The sequence below is a fragment of the Dendrobium catenatum genome, unplaced genomic scaffold (genome assembly GCF_001605985.2).
Source record: "Dendrobium catenatum unplaced genomic scaffold, ASM160598v2 fragScaff_scaffold_361, whole genome shotgun sequence".
NCBI classification, from domain to species: Eukaryota; Viridiplantae; Streptophyta; class Magnoliopsida; order Asparagales; family Orchidaceae; genus Dendrobium; species Dendrobium catenatum.
In genome coordinates, this window is record NW_021318823.1 from 810,858 (window position 1) to 830,234 (window position 19,377).

At 30.8% G+C, this 19,377-nt stretch overlaps 1 protein-coding gene and 1 non-coding gene across 2 annotated transcripts; one reads left to right on the top strand and one right to left on the bottom strand.

Moving 5' to 3' along the window:
• Positions 1–689: 689 nt before the first annotated feature.
• On the top strand, positions 690–4,209 carry LOC110110685 (probable mediator of RNA polymerase II transcription subunit 26b). The gene is made up of 9 exons (XM_020842282.2): positions 690–1,609; positions 1,737–1,805; positions 1,972–2,054; positions 2,615–2,667; positions 2,768–2,880; positions 3,012–3,039; positions 3,125–3,450; positions 3,534–3,612; positions 3,699–4,209. Exons 1-9 carry the CDS (start codon positions 1,163–1,165, stop codon positions 3,815–3,817), a joined length of 1,317 nt encoding a protein of 438 aa, XP_020697941.1. The 5' UTR covers positions 690–1,162; the 3' UTR covers positions 3,818–4,209.
• A 13,808-nt stretch (positions 4,210–18,017) lies between these two features.
• Positions 18,018–18,124, bottom strand: LOC114579382. The gene has a single exon (XR_003700321.1). It is a non-coding gene; the product is annotated as a small nucleolar RNA R71 (small nucleolar RNA).
• Positions 18,125–19,377: the final 1,253 nt, after the last annotated feature.

Here is a 19,377-nt window from a genome sequence, read left to right on the forward strand (position 1 = left end):
TTGTCTGTACTTGACAAATGACCCCTTATTTATAGACAATGATTAATATGGACATTATAGAATTGGCTGCATAATGCAATCACACAAATTATATAATAGTTATATTTCTTTAATCAAATTAATATAATTTCTAACGAGATGTTTTTTTTTTTTTAATAAAATCCTATATTTTTTATATGCAAAGCTCTACTGATACATGTATAGCAACTTAGAATTCTACATAAAAATATAAGCATTTTACATTACATATAATATAATAAAATCACAAAATTGGATTGTTTGTACCAAATGAAAAATTTGAATTTTCTTATGCTCCATACGAAATACAATAAGAAATAAAGCAATAATCAATAAATATGAATAATTTAACTAGTTATTTTATATTAGTTTAATTACGGGACATTTTCTATTTAATAAGCCCCAAATAGACGATTTATCTAGAAGAAAAATTCAAAATAAAATAATAAAAGTGCTTCGCTTATAAGATGAATCAGTTAAGCAATAAATAAATTTAAAATTTAAAAAGTTTCAAAATCCCGATTTTGATGTTCCAACGGAAAATCGTTATTTCAAGAATTATTTTTTGATTTTATTTGGTGTTAAGAAAAAAATTATAATAGAAAAATTCCGAAGTGCTGGTAACTGGGTGGGCTTTGGGTGCTCTGGAAATTGTGTCGCATTCTTTTCACGAGATTACCCCGCGGTCTCTCGACCTGGTATTCCCTTCATCTCTCTCTCTCTCTCTTAATTCGGTGTACGGGATTAAGCCAGAGCGAGGGAAAATTTTCGGAAAGATAAATTTGAGCTTGGAGTGGAAGATGTGGCCTTAGGATTTTCCGAAGAGCCTGCATGCCGTTGCTGATTGATTCTGCATTTCGGCGGATTTGCTGGGTCAATTGCGATAAAAAAGGACTTGCTGGTGGAAAGATCGATATGTTATCTGAACTATAAATTCGAACTGATCATTCTATTTTGCCCGAAATAACTACTTCGAGGCGGTGATTTCTCTATTTTTATTCTTTTCGATCGAAAACTGCTTCTGATCGTGGAAGGGTATACAAGTATTTGAAAAAACTGCTTCTGGACGTCGAGTAGTTTGTGAAAAAACCCGTTCTTGTTTCATTTCTCTTTCGCGGGATCTGTGCGATCGTTGTTCGTAGCCATGGGGGAGTCGTCTTGCTCGCTGGAGTACTGGAGGAAGTTTTTTCGTACCGCTAGTTCTGATATTTTTGAGTTGATCGAGAAAGCCATCATCGTGGCGGCGGTTGATTGTCCTAAGGAGTTTAAGTGCAGAAGAGATCAGATTGCTGAAAGTCTCTTCACTTCCCAACTTTCCAAGTGCTTTGGGTGCAACCGTGTTGAAGTCCAGGGATCTGAAGATGGTCATTATGTGAGGGAGGAGGAGTGTAGGAGCGTGAAGAGGGAATTAGGAGAGAAAGATAGTAAGGTCGATAGCTGCAACTGTGACCCTGAGGATTTAAGCAGGGTTGGAATAAGCAATTATAGCTATGATGAAGCAGAGGCGCTCACAGAAGTGATAGAAGAGGAGAGACAAATGGTTGGAGAGGTTCTGAGGATAAAGGAGATCCTATGCAACAAGCAAGAAGAGGTTTCTATGCCATTTCCGCCCTCTCGAGTTTTGAGTGTTCTGTTACTCAATTTTTTTGTGATACTTCAGTTTTTTGGTTTTGGCGTGTTTAATTATACTGTTAATGACAATTCTTGTTCTTTTGCAGTCTGATGATGTCTTGTATGAATCGTTGACGAAGCTGCAGCTAATGCAACTTTCTGTTGAAACACTTAAGGTATGGATTATATTGTCATTCCTGGTTCTCTTTTTTGTTCTTTTTCTTTTGAAAATGAGTCTCTTTTTTTTTATCTGTTTAAATTTGCATATCTTAGTGCAGGAGAATCAGCTCAATTTAGGCTTTTTTTCTTTTGTTTATAAGATTGCATTCTCTTTTATTATAGGCAACTGAAGTTGGAAGGGCGGTGAATGGTCTGCGGAAACACAATTCCAAGAAGATTCGAAACCTTGTTCGTACTCTCATTGAGTGAGTTTCTCGCATAATTTTAACCAATCGAGTCAAACATATTTTCTTTCCCTTTTTGTCAATGAATTGTGTTGCTTACTTGTAAATTTATTCATCAACTCTTTGCCCTTGTTTCTGAAAGATTGGGTTTGATTTTTTGGCCGTTATGATTCAGTTGTATTACGCTTGATTTGTTAAGAATATCTGAGATCGCTAATTTTCTCACATCCTCTGCCTATATTTTTTAGATAATTTAGCATCTTTCTGTACATTAGCCTAACAGTAGTGTAAGTGTGATGTCGGTAACTGTCTGGGCTTTGATTTTCTGCAGTGATAGGTTTAATTATCATTTTTCTATTCTCTAACCTGAATTCTGCTTTTCATGCGCATGAGAGGATGACTGTACTTGCATATTGTTTGGCTTTGTTTGTATTGAGTGAAGAATTTTATTCTCTGTCAAACAGTTATGTGCTTACCTTGAAATAATTATGTTTATCAATATCCTATCATAGATTTATTTCACATGTTAACCATTTTTTTGAGTATTGCTTCATTTCATCTGTATTTTTTTGTTGTTGCAGCGATTGGAAAGTGTTGGTAGATGAGTGGGTTGCAGCTACAGCTGCAATTGCTGGTAAGAAGTTCATAACATGGGATTAAGGAAGCTATTTTTCCTTTTGTGCAACTCTCTTGTTCAGAAGATAGATGAACTTATTCTTTGAATGTACCTTCAGAAAACTCCCGTGTTAATACCTCTGCCGGGGATGAGGAAGAGGGCCTACCTTCTCCTCCAATGGATGAAGGAGCACTATTCGTCACTCAAACTACAACCATCCAGCTTTCTGAGGTATAAAAAAAAAAAAGTCTGGCTTCCATGCATTTACCACTTACTTTTTAATGATGAAATTTTGAAACAGTTGTTTTTTAATGTATCTGACTTGTTTCTATGTTTTCTTTATGCAATTTGATTTTTTAAAGGTCTTTGATGGGATGGATGAAGATGGAAGTAAGTATTATAACTTTTTTTTTACGACATGTACATCTTGTTTTCAGCCATGTATTGAGCTTTACTTTATGATTTTTTTCTGCAGATTTTAGGGTCTCAGAGGACTTCGATAAGACCAGAGATGCTGGACGAATGGTTTCTGAAAGCATCAGCCCAGTGAAGACTCAAGAGCCGCCTCAAAAACTGGATATTACAGAAGAGAAAGCACAGATGAAGAAGGAGTCTGTTGTTCGGCAAGAAAAGCCTCATGCAGTTCCTGGTGTGCCACCAAAGCCTCCAGGCATTGTCAACAGGTTGGGCAAACCATCTACATCTGATTCTCGATTTGCCGGACCATCAAAAGCAGCTTTTGAACAAAGACCATGCAGTAGTCGTTTATCTGGAGTCCAGCCTTCGAACACTCCAGAAGATGTAAGTGTAGTATTAGATCTGAACAACTATAAGTTCGGGAATTATGCCTCTTTTATTATTTATATTATCGATTTTTGATGCAGAAATCAAATAATTCTGAGGAGGCAAAACTGGAGGTTGCGAAGAGGAAGCTTCACGAAGGATATCAACGGATAGAAAATGGTAGGCTGCTATATATGCTGCTCTTAACTTGATTGCTTCATTGCTGATGCCGATACATTAAGCTAAGTTATATTCTTTTGGTGCAGCGAAGAAGCAACGAAAAATACAAGTCTTGGAGCTCCATGATCTACCAAAGCCGTCACAAAACCAACGGCCACTAACTCGGAAGCCCAGAAACCAATCTAGGAACTGGTCAAAGGCTTGAGAGTAGTTTGTTTGCACAATGGCTGGAATTTATACTCATCTCATGGAGCAAGAAAATGACATCTAAATAATTGCAGCTTGCTCTGAGGGACAGGAGCTTCATCGACTGTATTTCTTCGCAGAGGCCATAGTATTAGACATTTTTTGGTTCTAGTTTCATGATCTGAATAGGCCAGTAGTTCACAAGCACAACATTGCTCTAACCAAATTTTCATATTGGTTGATCCTTGAAGCTAAATATTGTAGAAATGACACTTTTTTTTTTTAATCTAGAAATGACACTAACAACTTAGCATTCATGATTCAACTACTCATGATTATTTTTCTCCATGAGCTTTCTTCCTTTCTGTGATGATGTACATAACCAATGATTTTAATGAATTTTTCAAGCCATCATAGTTGCACATGTCACTTTTGCTTATATATCAATCTTCCTTTTTGTTGAATAATGGTTTCCTTTCTTGCCTTCCAGCTTTCATCTACCTGACTCCTTATAGTGAAATCTCTTATATTCCTCAAATGTATGTGTTAGTTTAAATTAATCTGCCTTCAGTCAGTTTTAATAAACTAATTAAGTTGTTTTATTATGGCTTGACAAATATGTAGAGCCTAAGAAATAAATTTGATTATAACACAGAAAAATTTATGTTCAGATGCCTTTTATAGTGCCTGAAAAATTAAAATGTATACATTCATTATAATAAGTTATTACTAACAAAATTTTTTATAGATCTAAAAGATTATGACTGTTCACTCGAACTTCTGATTGACAAAAAAAAAAAAAAAAACTGCGTAAGAATGGCATGTTATAACAAATAGTTTTTCATTATAATTTTTATAAGAATTTATTCGGGCTTCGTTTCTAATATTTTCTTTTAATTTTTTTTTTTAAATTGTGATAAAAATTCTCCCGCAGAGGAATCCATTAAAATGCACAAACTAAAAACCATTTTACAAAATTGCATATTCTCAACCATTTCATGGTCATGGGCATAACATTTATAAATAGTCCATTTTCATGAAAGTAATGACAATTTATATTCATATAAAATGATACATCATAATAGTCAAAATATTACTCAAGAAAGTTTGAGTTGACCTCTAATAATTTTTCATTGCAAATTATTACACTGTATAAGACAATAAATTCTCATATCATATTGATAAATCAATGTGACCATCATTGTTAAATGACTGCTCAGCTGCCATCATCAAACCATTGTCTAATTATCATTGTTGGAAAATCATTACTAATCCACCATCTAATCACTGCCATCAGAATTGGCTGACCTCCATCATCAAACACTAACTACTATCTTTCAACTATCATTGTATGGATATGGTCCTTCAACCTTTGTCAAACACTACAATCCTTTAATTATCATCACCTAACTATGGTCTTATGATCATTATCACTCAACTACAATCCTTTTATCACAATTACCTAACTATAATCTCTGATCTCTTTGGTCTGAATATGGTTCATTGACCATTATTGCCTGACTATGATCCATCATCCACCATCACTTAGCTATGATTTCTCAACCATCATTATAAAATTATGATCCTCTAATCACCATAGCTTGATTATATTTAGTTGAAAACCATTAATCAATTATAGTTTCTCAACTATTGTTTCCATAGTATTATTATTCAATGGCCACCATTATGTGACTATAATCTCTTAACAACTGTCCCTAAACTACGATCCCCCACCCAACATCACCAACTAAGGTTTACCTACTACTTTCTTCCTCCTACCAGCATTGTCTAATTATGATCCACCAACCATCATCTTTAACTATGATCTATCAATCACCATTGCTTGAATATGATTTGCCAACCACAATCACTTGATTAAGGTTTCCTGACCATTATTTCCCCCTCTAACACTATTACTCAACTACAACCCTTTGACTATGGCACATTGTTACAATCCCTTTGACCAACATTACCAGATTATAGTCCCCATTGCTACCTGATAATAATCCCTCGTGCCACATTGTAGAATCAAATATTAGAAGAATTATATACGTCTTCCAAAATAACTATTTAACTAGAGCATACCAATGAACAACATAAAAAATATTACTACATTTTTGTCTTGTCCAGAGCCTTGTATCATAGGATCCTTACCCTTTCTTGAAAATAAGTAAAACCACGTGAAGAGTACATAGCTCAGCAACTAAAATATTTCAACTAAAATCAATGCAGATAAAAGAGAATAATATGCTATAAATTATATAAGAAAATATATGCATAAATGTCTATATTGATTATATGTATCAATATATCCTTCTATAATTCATCATATTTCAATTTATTAGATTATCAGTCACAATATCAATAATAGTCAACAATACTAATGCAAGTAATAATATTAGTATCATGATTAATAATGTTAAGCATTGTTAATGTAAATAAATAATATTAGTGACGGTCATAATATCAGTACCATTATAACCTAACCTGATATGACCTAATAACACACAAGTCAAATCGTATCCGTTTGTAGCAAGACTAACCCTAATGATCTAGTTTAAGAAGTACTGAAATAAATCTTCTAATTTATATACTATACAACCACTATTGAATGCAATATAAAGCAGGAGACTACTGAATCTTAACATAATTTTTTATATATTATCTAAAAAATATATAATATGAAATATATCTACAACAGAACTTTGCAACAGAGAGCATAACTAAAATAAAAATCAAGCCTTTAAAAATCAAAACTAACCAAAATGTACCTATAATATAGATCAGAGCATACTATTCAAACTGCTCAGCTCACTCCATACACTTTCTTGGGCCTGAAAATAAAAATAAAAGAAAGAATGAGCTAACACGACTCAGTAGACTATCGTAGCATAAAATAAAATTTTATAACCAAAATCAAAAGAATTGAGAATATTATGCTGAATCATATACTGAAATTAAATGCAATTCAATAAATACTTAAATGAACTGAATTATAAGTAAAAACTTTATAACAGAATCCCACCTTGGAAACCCATTGGCTCCAAAATAACAGCACTTATGTAACAGAGTCTCATCAGCATAAGATAATCCAATCTTGCTCGCCCACTAGCATCGGCATAATAGAATCCCACCTCGATCACTCACTGACGCTTACATAAAACAATCTCACCTTGGCCGCCCACTGGCACAGGTATTACATCACAACACTTCATAATATATTTTTCAATGTATTTCATAAATTAAAGTGTAATTTGGTTGAATTGAAAATTTTTTAAAATGTACCAATAATAGACAATATGAATACTACTGAGTAAAAATACATAATTTTCAAATATAACTAAATTACCACAAATTGTGTAAAACATCATTATGAAGTTTTAATTGAATCGAAGGGCTATTTTTAAATGTAAAAATAAATTTCTAAGTAGGCAAAAATTTCTACTTTTTAAAATCAAATGGAGAAAAATTTCTAGAATATACTCAAAATGTTTGTAATCACAATCTCTATAACATATCAAAAGTTAAATGCTAAAAGTTATAAAAAAACAAAGTTATCATCATTTTTCAATAATAGAAATACAAATTTGATTAAAAAAATACAAAATTATTGAAATCTTAAATTGGCAAAATGTAACCTACCTCGAGATAAACAAAATTTTCAACTGAGCCAATGGACAAATATTGCTCTACGATCATCAAAACCAAGCTTTTCTCTCTCCTTCTCTTTTTCTCTTAATTTCATTTTTTTTCTTGTTACAGAAACATGAAACTGATGGGTTTAAGTTGCTTAGGAAGTTATTATGTGGATTTAGATATTTAGGAAAAATAATAATTTAATAATAATATTTTAATAATTTTTCACTATAAATTTATATAAATTCTTTTAGGGATTTTAAAATTTATTAAAAAATATTCATAAAATAACTTATTTTATTTAGAAAATCTTGGTGAAATTGGTTTGCAAAATGGACACTTGCTTAAAGATATCTTGCTCTTGCACTTATGACTCACATTCAGTTTCCCCTTATAACTCCCAATTAATGTACTCCTTTTAACTCCCATTGAATCACATGAATCAGTTGCCCCGATTTCTTATAACTATTAATTAATCTTCAACTCCTTATGACTCTTAATTAGTGAATCATGTGGATAAATATGGTATCACATGAGGTTAGTATATCATGTATCTGATATCATTCAGTACTTCATTTAAAAGGAAATAGAATCATATTAAATCATTCATAATGATCAAATTTATAACTTACCTAAACTTGCAGGGTGAAAGCTTATGAAATCAAGAGATAATACATTTTTGATAGATTTAGGAGAGATACAATTCATAGAAATCAAAGTCATTGAAAACAGAAGTAAGTTATTAGTCACTTACAGTGAAAAAATTAAATTTATAACACGAATGGATGACAAATATGATCCAAAGACCTTTCTCTCTCCTATCTTCTTCCCCACTTTCAATTTCTTCATGGCCAAGTAACCAAGTGAGGGAGTTGGTGGGGTGAGACAAGGATATACATACATACATACATACATACATACATACATACATGCACATATGTATTTCATGGCCTAGAGTTGCCGCACTCACCAGATCAGCACCAAAGCACTCAATTTTAGAATTTTCATATTTTTCAAGAAAATTTATTTCTCGTATTTGAATTATTACACATCAAACCATGATCATCCTATTATAGTCTCCTAACAACTATTACTCGACTAAATGTCACCTAAACAAAATTGCTCGACTATGATATTCTAACAATTATAACCTAACTATGGTTACCTAATCACAATAATATGACCACCATCACCTGACTAAATTTCTCTGATAATCATCACTTGATTATGATTCTCCAAGCTCCACCACCTAGAATGAGATTCAATAGAGCGTAAAGGCTCTAAGCATTCTAGAACACTCGAACATAATTAATGGGACACCGTTTGATCATTGGTGTTAAACCACTATCCAACTACTATCATCAGACCATTGCTTAATCACCATTGTTGGACCATTGTCCAACCATGTTTTTTAAACCATAATCCATTTACATCCATCAGAATTGGATGACCTCCAACATCAAACTCTAACTATGATCCTACAATTATCATTTCTAAAATATTATCTTTTAACCTCTGTCACCCAACCTTTTGATTACCATCACCTAACTTTAACATGAGATTCAATAGAGCATAGAGATTCTAAGGATCCTAGAACTCCACTCGAGCACCATTATTTGGCCTCCATTTGACTGTTGACATTTTACCCAACTGCCTTCATCAAACCATCATGACATTGAGCTCTTGAAAAAATAGATAAAAAATAGGATTTGGGAGTGTATTACAGCATCAAGCCATTCTGGAAAGAATCTAGTAGAATATGGAAGATTCTCTAGGGGCACTATGGTGCTGGAGAGGTGGTCCATCTTGGTGTTAGTTAAGTTAGTAGTGTTTAAATAATAAATATCTTAAACTATTTTGTAAATCTCATTTCACTAAGTCCAAGCTAGAGAAGAGAGGAGAGGAAGGGAGGGGAATAGAGAAGAGATAGATAGAGAGAGGGAGAGAGGATTTGGTGGCTTCTAGAGCTTCATTCATTGGATAAGTTGGGAAAATTATAGAGCATGAGGTAGACTTTTGAATCCCTATTTTTTATTTTAATTTCTAGTATTTTATACAAATTTAAGGATGCAATTGTATTTTTTGTAAAATTTTATGAAGTTTTCACCATGTAACTTTTATATATTGTTGCATGTTCTACTTTGAATGTTTTGATAGTAAGATAAAATTTTCATCAGTTAGTTTTGTCCTAAGTAAAATTTTGATTAGAAGATCCGAATGATATTTTTGTAGAAATCACCTTAGTTATATATTTGTCTTAAATTATTCATGTGAATATTCCTTTGAAGTTAAAAATTGATTAGGATATGTTTAGTGTATATTATGTTTAATTTGGAATGTGGCTTTTATTTATAAGATTTGCATTACACAAGTGTTGTTTTAAAAAATACAATTTAGTTACTATTATAATTGCATTCACACTATTCATAGTATGACATTTGAGATGTTCTGATATGTGAAAATGTTAACTCTTTGATATGTGAGAAGGGTTTTATATGTTTTGTTCTTGCCCCATCATCTTAGAGTAATTATGAGAGGGATTTTTGCCCCACTTGCTGAAAGTAGGTTTGGGAGGTTATATAACTCTATTTTATTTTGATTCTAGCCCAATTTATTATTGTTGGGTATGGGAGGAAAAATGGAGACATAAGTGGAAGCGGAGTTATAAGAATGCATTGGGGCGTGCACATTTTTAATCATTACATTATTTTTTTTATTAATGAATGTTAGAATGTTTAAAATCTTATGTAAATTATGAACTACAAAAGTCAAGTACAATTGAATGTTTGATGACAAGTATTCTGTGAATTATTTAGAAATCTCTATGCAAGTCAATTTGTAAGTAAATGAAAATGTTAAGTATGCCATAGTACCCTAAAAGTTATGTTATACTATTTTACTATCATACTAGTATTTTAATGATTCTTTATTGCCTTTTTATTTTCAATTTTATATTTTAACTTAAATATTAATATAGTTGTAATGAGTTTGGATAAAATAATTACTAAGTTAGTTGTGCTCATTCCATCATTTCTAATATTTTTAGAAAAAGGTAGAGGCCCATAATAGTAGATTAGGTTCAGCGGCAAGATCTTTGTGATCTAATTAGCATGGAATTGGTTATTGATACTTCAAATAAAAATTTTCTTCTTATACATGCAAGATAATATATTTTGCTGAACTCCATCCTTTTAATGCTAAATAAAACTTTACAATAAAATCCTAAATTTTCTAAAGAGAGCTTGATATGTAAGTGGTCATATACCCCCTCACCGCTTGGAGGTTCTCTTTCCCTCAAATTTATTTTGATTACACACTTATGTTATCTTTCCCTTTTTCTCTTACATAAAATCATTTCTTCTTATCTTTCTCTCATTCATTACTAGAAAAAGAATTATGCCTTACCTATCAACATGCTTCTTGAAGCTGCCACTTTAAATCAGTCTAATGAATTTCAAACTAATATGAATAATTTCATTAAACATCATAAATAATTTTTTATTCTATCAATAAAATGTTTAACAAGTTTAAAAATAGATTTTGAATTCTTTAGGATTAACTACAAAACTTGACTAGTAGGCTCCATACCCCACTTGAGCATGAATATAGACACAATTAATCATAAGACTTATAGCAAAACAACAAGAAGTTAGATAAAATATTAAGGTTTTCGACAATCCTTATTTTAAAATAAAAATAAAAGCCCCAACTTTTGATGGAATGCATGCCATAATAAGTTATAAGACTACTTGACCAAAATGAATGATATTTTTTATTGTCATAATATGGATGATTACAAGCAAACAAATTTTACCTAAATGAAACTTATACGTCATTCTAAAACTTATTATACCAACATTTAGCCAAAGAACCTAGGAAAGGTAGAAGTTAACAGATTTGGGTTGAGATGAATGAACTTCTTAAGGCTAAATATTATCCTAGATTCATGCAAAACATCAATATAGCCAACTACTGACCCTTAAATAACAAATTATGCTTATGATTGACTATATGAATACCTACATATCCCTCCAAAAAAGGATAAACTATACGGGAAATGATAGGAAACTTTCCAATAAATTGATCATCCTCCTCTGACATGAAATTAAAAGAAGTTAAATTACAAGATACTTATGCTTTAGAATATTCTTTTCACTTTGCCCTGATAATTGAGAAATAAAGGAATGTGACCCCCTCTTTAAACAATTAAAGAACTCATTTTACTTAGTTTCCAAATCCAAGTCTACTAGTACACCATCTACCTCAACTTCCACTACATTATCTATTAGCACTCACTAACCTAAGACTCTCCTTGAACCCAACCATATGAGCACCAAGGATATTATCCAGTTTAAATGTTATTAAAGGTCCATACACAAAATAAATGTACAATAAAATTTATTTTAAAAGAAATTGAGTCCCTTGAACTTTAAATCATAAAAATATTTCGGATGATAATTTTCTTTAAAAAATTAAAGATGTTTTGGTTGATGCACTTATGGCTATTATGAGATGCCTTTTATTGGATAAAGTAAATTCAAAAGACTAGTATCAGCATAATTATTTTCAAATGATAGCTTAATGAGAAGTGATGTAAAGTTATTATTGATAGAGGGAGTGAATTTAATGTTATCTCCATTAATTCTCTCATTTAGATAAACCAAGGGCTTGAATCTTTTAAAGGTGTTTATTAGGTAAGAATATTGGTAGTTAGAACTTACACCTACCTACTTTTGAGTTTACATATAATAACACTATTTCTTTAATGTCTTATAAAACACATTTCAATGTTATTTATTATTATAACATAAAGGAATTAATTTATTTGGCAGATATTGCCAATCAATCATTCCTAAATGCTTCATTCATCTTTTACAAAAATTTTATGATTTACATGAATAAGTAATATAGTTAATTAAATTAATTAATACTAAATATACAAGTGCAATATATTCTAGATGTTCTTCTAAGAAATATTACAGAGGATATCAAATCTTAATTAATTTTTTTCTAGAACTATATCCCACCAAATATAATAAACATCATTCTAAGGCTTATGACCTATTCAAAATTTTGGAGAAACTTGAATCAAATGATTATCACCTTAAATTTTCTTATAATATGTGTATTAGTCCTATTTTTAATTTCAAGGATATATTGCCATATCAAAAATTATGCCTCAAGATTTATAAGACAACCTTATTGCAAGAGATAATAGTTTAATTCTACAAATTCCTTATACTCCATAGTTCTTGGATATTGATGACATCATTTCAAAATAATTCTCTCCACCAACTGACACCTCAATTAGATTCTTATTCATATAAAGAAATTAAATTTCATTTTAGGACACTTGGATGACCAAAGAAAAGATAGAGAATCTTGCCGTAGTTTGTTTGATGAGTATATGGATTTATACTCTATAAAGTAGAGTATTTTGAGGTTTGATGGAGCTAATACAATAATAAGATAATGGCTAATGATAAGGTTACAAACAAAAGAACTATATCATGATTTTGACTGTTAATTATGTAAAACTCTCCACATAGGCCCATGGATGAGACATAACCCCTTTAAACCATAGGGGAATAAAAATCTTAAATATAAGGTTCTTGATGGGTAGTGGATCATACTAGTCAAGGAAGCAAAATATTTTATAAATTGCTTGATTTTAGGACCAATCTACTTGACTTGAATTTCCAATATAAATTTTCATGTATTTAGATGCTTAAAATTTTTATTTAATTTCTCCTCTTTTCTTTCTCTTTATATTATGATAGGTTATCAATTCATATAATAATATTTTATTTGATCCTAAGACTTCCTAAAGTTATCTAGTTTTAGAAAAAGGCTTATAAATAGGACATTGATTTGCACTTTTTTATTCATAGGATAATAGTAATTTTTTCATATTCAAATTTTAAGTGAAAATGATTGATGTCTGCTCTACCATTTTTTGATAGAGTTTCCTCTTCTTTCCCAACACAATTTTCTTCTCCTTCACTTAACCTTGATCCTTGATTTCCTCAACGCAAAAATATATCCAAGATATTAAAAAATATTCCAAATATTCCCTCACATCCCTTATAACCTTCCAAAGTCTTAACTCCCCATTAACCCTAAGTACCATATCAAAAATCCCAATATAGAGATAAATTTTGATATGAGCAATCAAATTAAAAATTCCATAACTCTTTTTGATCTTAAATTCATAAAGGCACCGTTGTTAGTTCCCCATCATCCCAAACAATTGATATAGTGTTCCTCCCCATTTTTATCCAAGAAAATATTTCCTTTTGATAGCTTAAAAAATTTAGTACCAAATATAACCAAACTTTGAATAGCCATTTCACTCTACCCAAATAACCCTTCTTGTTCAATCCAAATTTGTCTAGTGGATGATGCTCAGCTTTACTATCAAATTTATTTTCTGAACTAAGAATCTGTAAGTGAGAATAGAGAGCATAGAGAGAGTAAAGAGAGCATAAAGGAGGGGAGTAAGCTAATATAATCTCCACTATATCAATAAGTAAATATAGAGAAATGTCAGAGATCTAAAGTCTCTAGCAAAAGGCAGGAAAATGTGTGAAGGTTTAAATTGATCCTCAGCACTTCTTATTTACAAGATTTTGAGGGCTACAAGAAAGGCCATACATACAAAAATAAAGATAAAGGATACACAATAAATCCTTATATTGTTATATGTTACTCTAAGGAACATGTCACCTCTTGATTATCTATAGAAAGGAAAGCCTAATAGTCAGGCAAGCTTAAAAGGGTCGATTAAGCATAGCGTGAGTCTATAGGTGAGTTCTGGGAGGAGATAGACCCATAGATGGTGACTCATTAGATCAGGTCAATGAATGACATAGGGAGCTCGAGGTCACATTATCATGAAAGACAAGCAGTGGCATTTACAGGGATGAAAAGTCCCTTAGCCTTGTAGTGATTGCCGAATGGAGTGTGGAACCCATGAGATAGGAAATTTCTTATAGCAATGTCTGACAAGATTAGATGAAGAGGACTTGGTTGAGATGAGTGGAGATTTATTTGCTTGATGAGGAACTTCTTGGTCATTTAGTGTAGGTCAAGCTCCTTGGATGATGTGTATGAGTGATGTCTATTATTCCTCTTAGGCGAGTTCCTCTCTAGCTCCAAGCGAGTCTTCTAAGGTATATGTTCCTTAGAAGGATGACTCTCATCACAGCCTCATAACTACTTATCAAAACACCTGAAAAAGGTAATCTTGCATACACACTTCCCAAAGGGATAACCAATCAAGTATTTACCTTCATATAAGGATTTTATAGGACCTCATTAGGCTAACTTAGCTCTCCCTTAGCGATGGGCACTTTCTTAATGGAATTCATTATTTTAAGGCTAGCTCATCTTTAGATTTCCAACTATATGATCTCCTTTAATAAGTTACCCATAATGATTACATAGCATGCCATTACTACATCAATTTCTCATTGATGGTGACAAATAATCTTCTCCCCAATAACATTTTGGCTATATGGTAAGGAGATATCATAGTTTTGAATTTGTTGAGAGGGGATAACTAAAAATCACATTATTTGTCATTAGGGTATCAATTATGATAAATTCATCTATAGTATTATATTGGTGGTTGCTTTTAGGAAATGCAATCAATAGTGTAATTACACCATCAATTTTCTATGTTCACCAAAAGAAATAAAAGCATAGCTAAAGAATGTGCATTAACTTAAATGATCTAAGAATATATATGTGAGTATATATAAATAAATAAATAAATTATAAAATAATAATAATAATAATAATAATAATAATAATAATAATAATAATAATAATAATAATAATGATAATGATAAATAAACACCTTATGTTAATGTGATTATTGTCGATATGGCATATTTTGGGATAAGAACCCTTAAAATGATGGATGGGTTTACCTCTCCTAAATTAATTAAGTTGCTAGAGGCTGGCCTAGTTTAAGGATTTTGCTCTTATTCTACCTAAGACTTTTGAGGCTACCTTAGTGAAGTGAATAACTTGAGTGGGTCTCAACCTATTTCTAGGCTCCATTGTTAGCCTCTTCCATAGTTCATCCATGATCAATTCTCTTACCTCTTGCCTTTAATAAGTCATTTAATTAAGCTTTAAAGGTGTTAACAATCCTTTGTGTCATGGTTACGATCATTATTAAATGTATACTACTTTATGGGATCCTTATCTTTATGTTGGTTGTTAAACATAGCCCTAATATTACATATCTTTGACTACTTCTATCATGGATATTTTAAGGAGGGTGTTTGTTAGATATTAATGGAGAGATGGAAGTGATATATCCTTCTTTACTAGTGCAAAGAATCTCTCAACTTAATGTTACCTCTAAAGGTAATAATCCTATAATTAGGGTCACTAGTGTTATGGTTGTTATTATTTATGGTTGAAGTGATAAGTGTAAATAAAGTGTTATTTTATGAGTTTTATTTTTAGTAAAAATACATTTTTTAGTTGTCTTGTGAAGGAAAAATACATAACAAGGCACAAAATTTTAAGTTCCATATAACACCGTAATGTTGGAATAAACAACACCGTAGTGCCCTTAAGGGATCATTGGAGCGCCACAACTTTGACGTTGCAGTGCTAACTTCTAGTTGGACAACACCATGGAATCAAATGTTTAGCTTTGCAACATCATATTCTTAGTCATCCAGTGCCACAGTGTCATAATCTATAATGCCTTAGTGCCAAAATTTCTCTTTTGAAACCACATTATTCAAAAATCACCAGCACCCTAGGGGAGCAGTTATAAATTCCAAGAACACAACCTTTTAGTGAAATGACATGATTGTTCACTAAATAAATAATTCAAAATAGTAGTATAATAGAGTTAATTTATTTGTTGGGCACAGTGGCACTAACCTTTCAAGCACCGCAGTGTCAGTTGCATACTTTATTTTTTCCTATAAATACACTGTGCTATGTTTGTAAAAGAGTTCAGTCACTTATATAATTTTAGTACAATTCAAAGCGCTTCTATAAATTTCCCTTAGGGTGATAACTAAGAGAACTTAGGGAAGTACTTGATACCATCATTTGAGTTTTTAGCTTGTGTTTGTAGAAGTAATTCTATAAATTAAAAGGAGTGTAGAGGAGATCCATTTAATCATTTCGATGATATTTATCTCTTGTATTTTCTTTCTATGATGCTTTTAATAAAAATGAGTTTGATTTAATTGTACTCCACATATGGCTAAATTCTCTAATTCTGGATTGATAATGGAAACATCATATATAGTACTAATGTTTTTTCTTATTCCTTAAATTATTAAAATGATATTTTTAATATTACTAGATCTCTATTTAATACATGTAGCGGCCATAAATGCATTTAAAATTAGGTGAAAAGTGGAGTCTTGATGTAGTAAAGCAGACATAACTAAAAATTTTAGATTATTATGCATTATACTTAGGCATGTGGTATGAAATGTACTAAATTCTTAAGAAGATGATATAACTATAGGAAGTCGATAGACTTCCTTTGTTCAGATAGCTTCATAGAGATTTAGGGATGCATATGCACTAAATAACATTAAATTTAAAGATATTTATAAGGAAAAATATTTTATTTTTATTCATCAATCCAAAATATTATGTTTAGTGTATTTATTATCCTTATCTAATTTTATTTAAGTTATTAAATCTCCATAACATCCATTTTTATTGATTAAGATAATTATTATAATTTTAGAAGATAGTACTAGTGTTTGCAAGTGAGCATATCTTCTTCGTAGGATCGATACTCTACTCTATCACTATATTACTTAATTCGGCATGTATACTTATATACATTGAGTGAGATTTTTATAATTTTTTATATAAAAAAACCTAAACAATTTTAGTGATTGATAGAGCCCTAAATTATTTCACTATTTTATAGGTTACTCCATAGCCCTTATCAAGTTTTGGCACAATTGTTAGGAAAGTATTTCACTCTTTGCAAAATTTTAACAGTATTATAGAATTAATTGTATAGTTAGACCTACTTATTCTTTCATGATTTGCTTTGAATCATGAATTATATATTCTATTTTTTGTTGGTTGCATACTTTATATCTATAAAATGGATCTTATGTCATTCGATCTTGAAATTGAGAAATTCCTTTCTAAAATTAAAAAAAAACAAAAAAAAAAAGTTGAAATGATTGGACTAGAGTTAGAGAATAATCATTGTAGACCTCTTTAGGATTATGAAAACCCTTTAGTAGACAGAATTCATTGGAGCATAATATACCTACAACCAAAGCTAATAATGTTTCATTAAAATAAGTAATCATTCAAATGGTTCAAAACACTCAGTTTGGGAGAACTCCTGTAGAAGATCTGAATTTACATTTAGTTACCTTCTTAGAAATTTGTGAAACATTTAAGTACAACGGTGTCAGTGATGATATATTAGACTTATATTGTTTTCCTTTTCTCTTATAGATAAGGCTAAAATGTGATTAAATTCTTTATCCCCAGGTTCAATGATTACTTGGAATGAGTAAGCTCATAAGTTTCTTGCTAAATATTTTTCACTTTAAAAAATTGCCAAACTTAGAAATGACATAACTTCTTTTACTTAGTTTGAAGGAAAATCCATTTATGAGAATTGGGAAAGATTTAAGGAAATGCTTAGAAAATGCTCTCATCATGCATTACCTGATTGGTTGGTCATTCAAACATTTTATAAAGGATTAGTAGGATCTCTTAGAGCTATAATTGATGCTACAACTGGAGAATCATTAATGTCCAAGCCATTTAAATAAGCTTATGAATTAATAGAAGAAATTATAACTAATAATTTACAGTGGTCTACAGATAGGGTAAATCCTAAAAAAGAAGCTACAATTATGAATATGGTGCTTTATAAATCTTGACTGCACAAGTTATTGTAATTTCTAAAAAAATGGATAAATTAAAGATTAAAAATAGAGCAAATGGATATGATAATTTTAAGATCGATTTTAAAAATCTTCACAGCATAACATTTTGACACGTGGTAGCACAATACTATCCCTCAAATTATGAACAACTTTATCACAAAAGTAATAAGAGAACACCCTTAGAAAATATTATTTAATAATTAGGAATCCATGTATAAAATTAATCTTATACTCCTAAAAAATTGAATATTAAATAAGGCAACTCATTGGGTTGATTAATTATAAAAATATGAAAGAAAAATATCATAATATCCAACTTAGAAGTGGGAAAAATATAGGAGATCCTTACAAAGATAAAGATTTACATAAAAAGGATGATAGTGAAGTTGAGAAAGAATAAAATAAATCTTTCACAGAATAACCTAAACTTATAAAAGAACTTGAATGAGTAATTAGGAGAGTTGAAGAGAGACTAACTCCACCTTTCCCTTAAATATTTATCGAACAAAATCTAGATAAGGAGTTCTCAAAATCATTAGAAGTGTTAAAAAATTGACTGTTAATATACCTTTGTTAGAAGCTTTAGAACAGATGCCCACATTTGCAAAATTCATGAAGGATATTTTTAACAAGAAAAGGAAGATAAGGGAATTTAAAATTGTGGCACTAACTAAAAAGTGTAGTGTTATAATTCAAAATAAACTTCCTAAAAATTTAATGGCACTAGAGTTTTATCAATTCTTTTAACTATCATAGACACATTTCGTGGTAGGGCTTTTTGTGTTTTGGGATCTAATATTAACCTTATACAGCTTTCTATTTTTAAATGACTAGATATTAGTGAGGTTCAACCTACCTCTATTACTCTTCAATTAGCTGATAGATCTTTAACTTAGCTTTGAGGAGTAATAAAAGATGTGTTGATTAAAGTTAATAAATTTATTTTTCCTATAGATTTTATTATTCAAGATATGCAAAAAGATAATAAAATATCTCTCATTTTAGGAAGACCATTTTTTAGCCACTG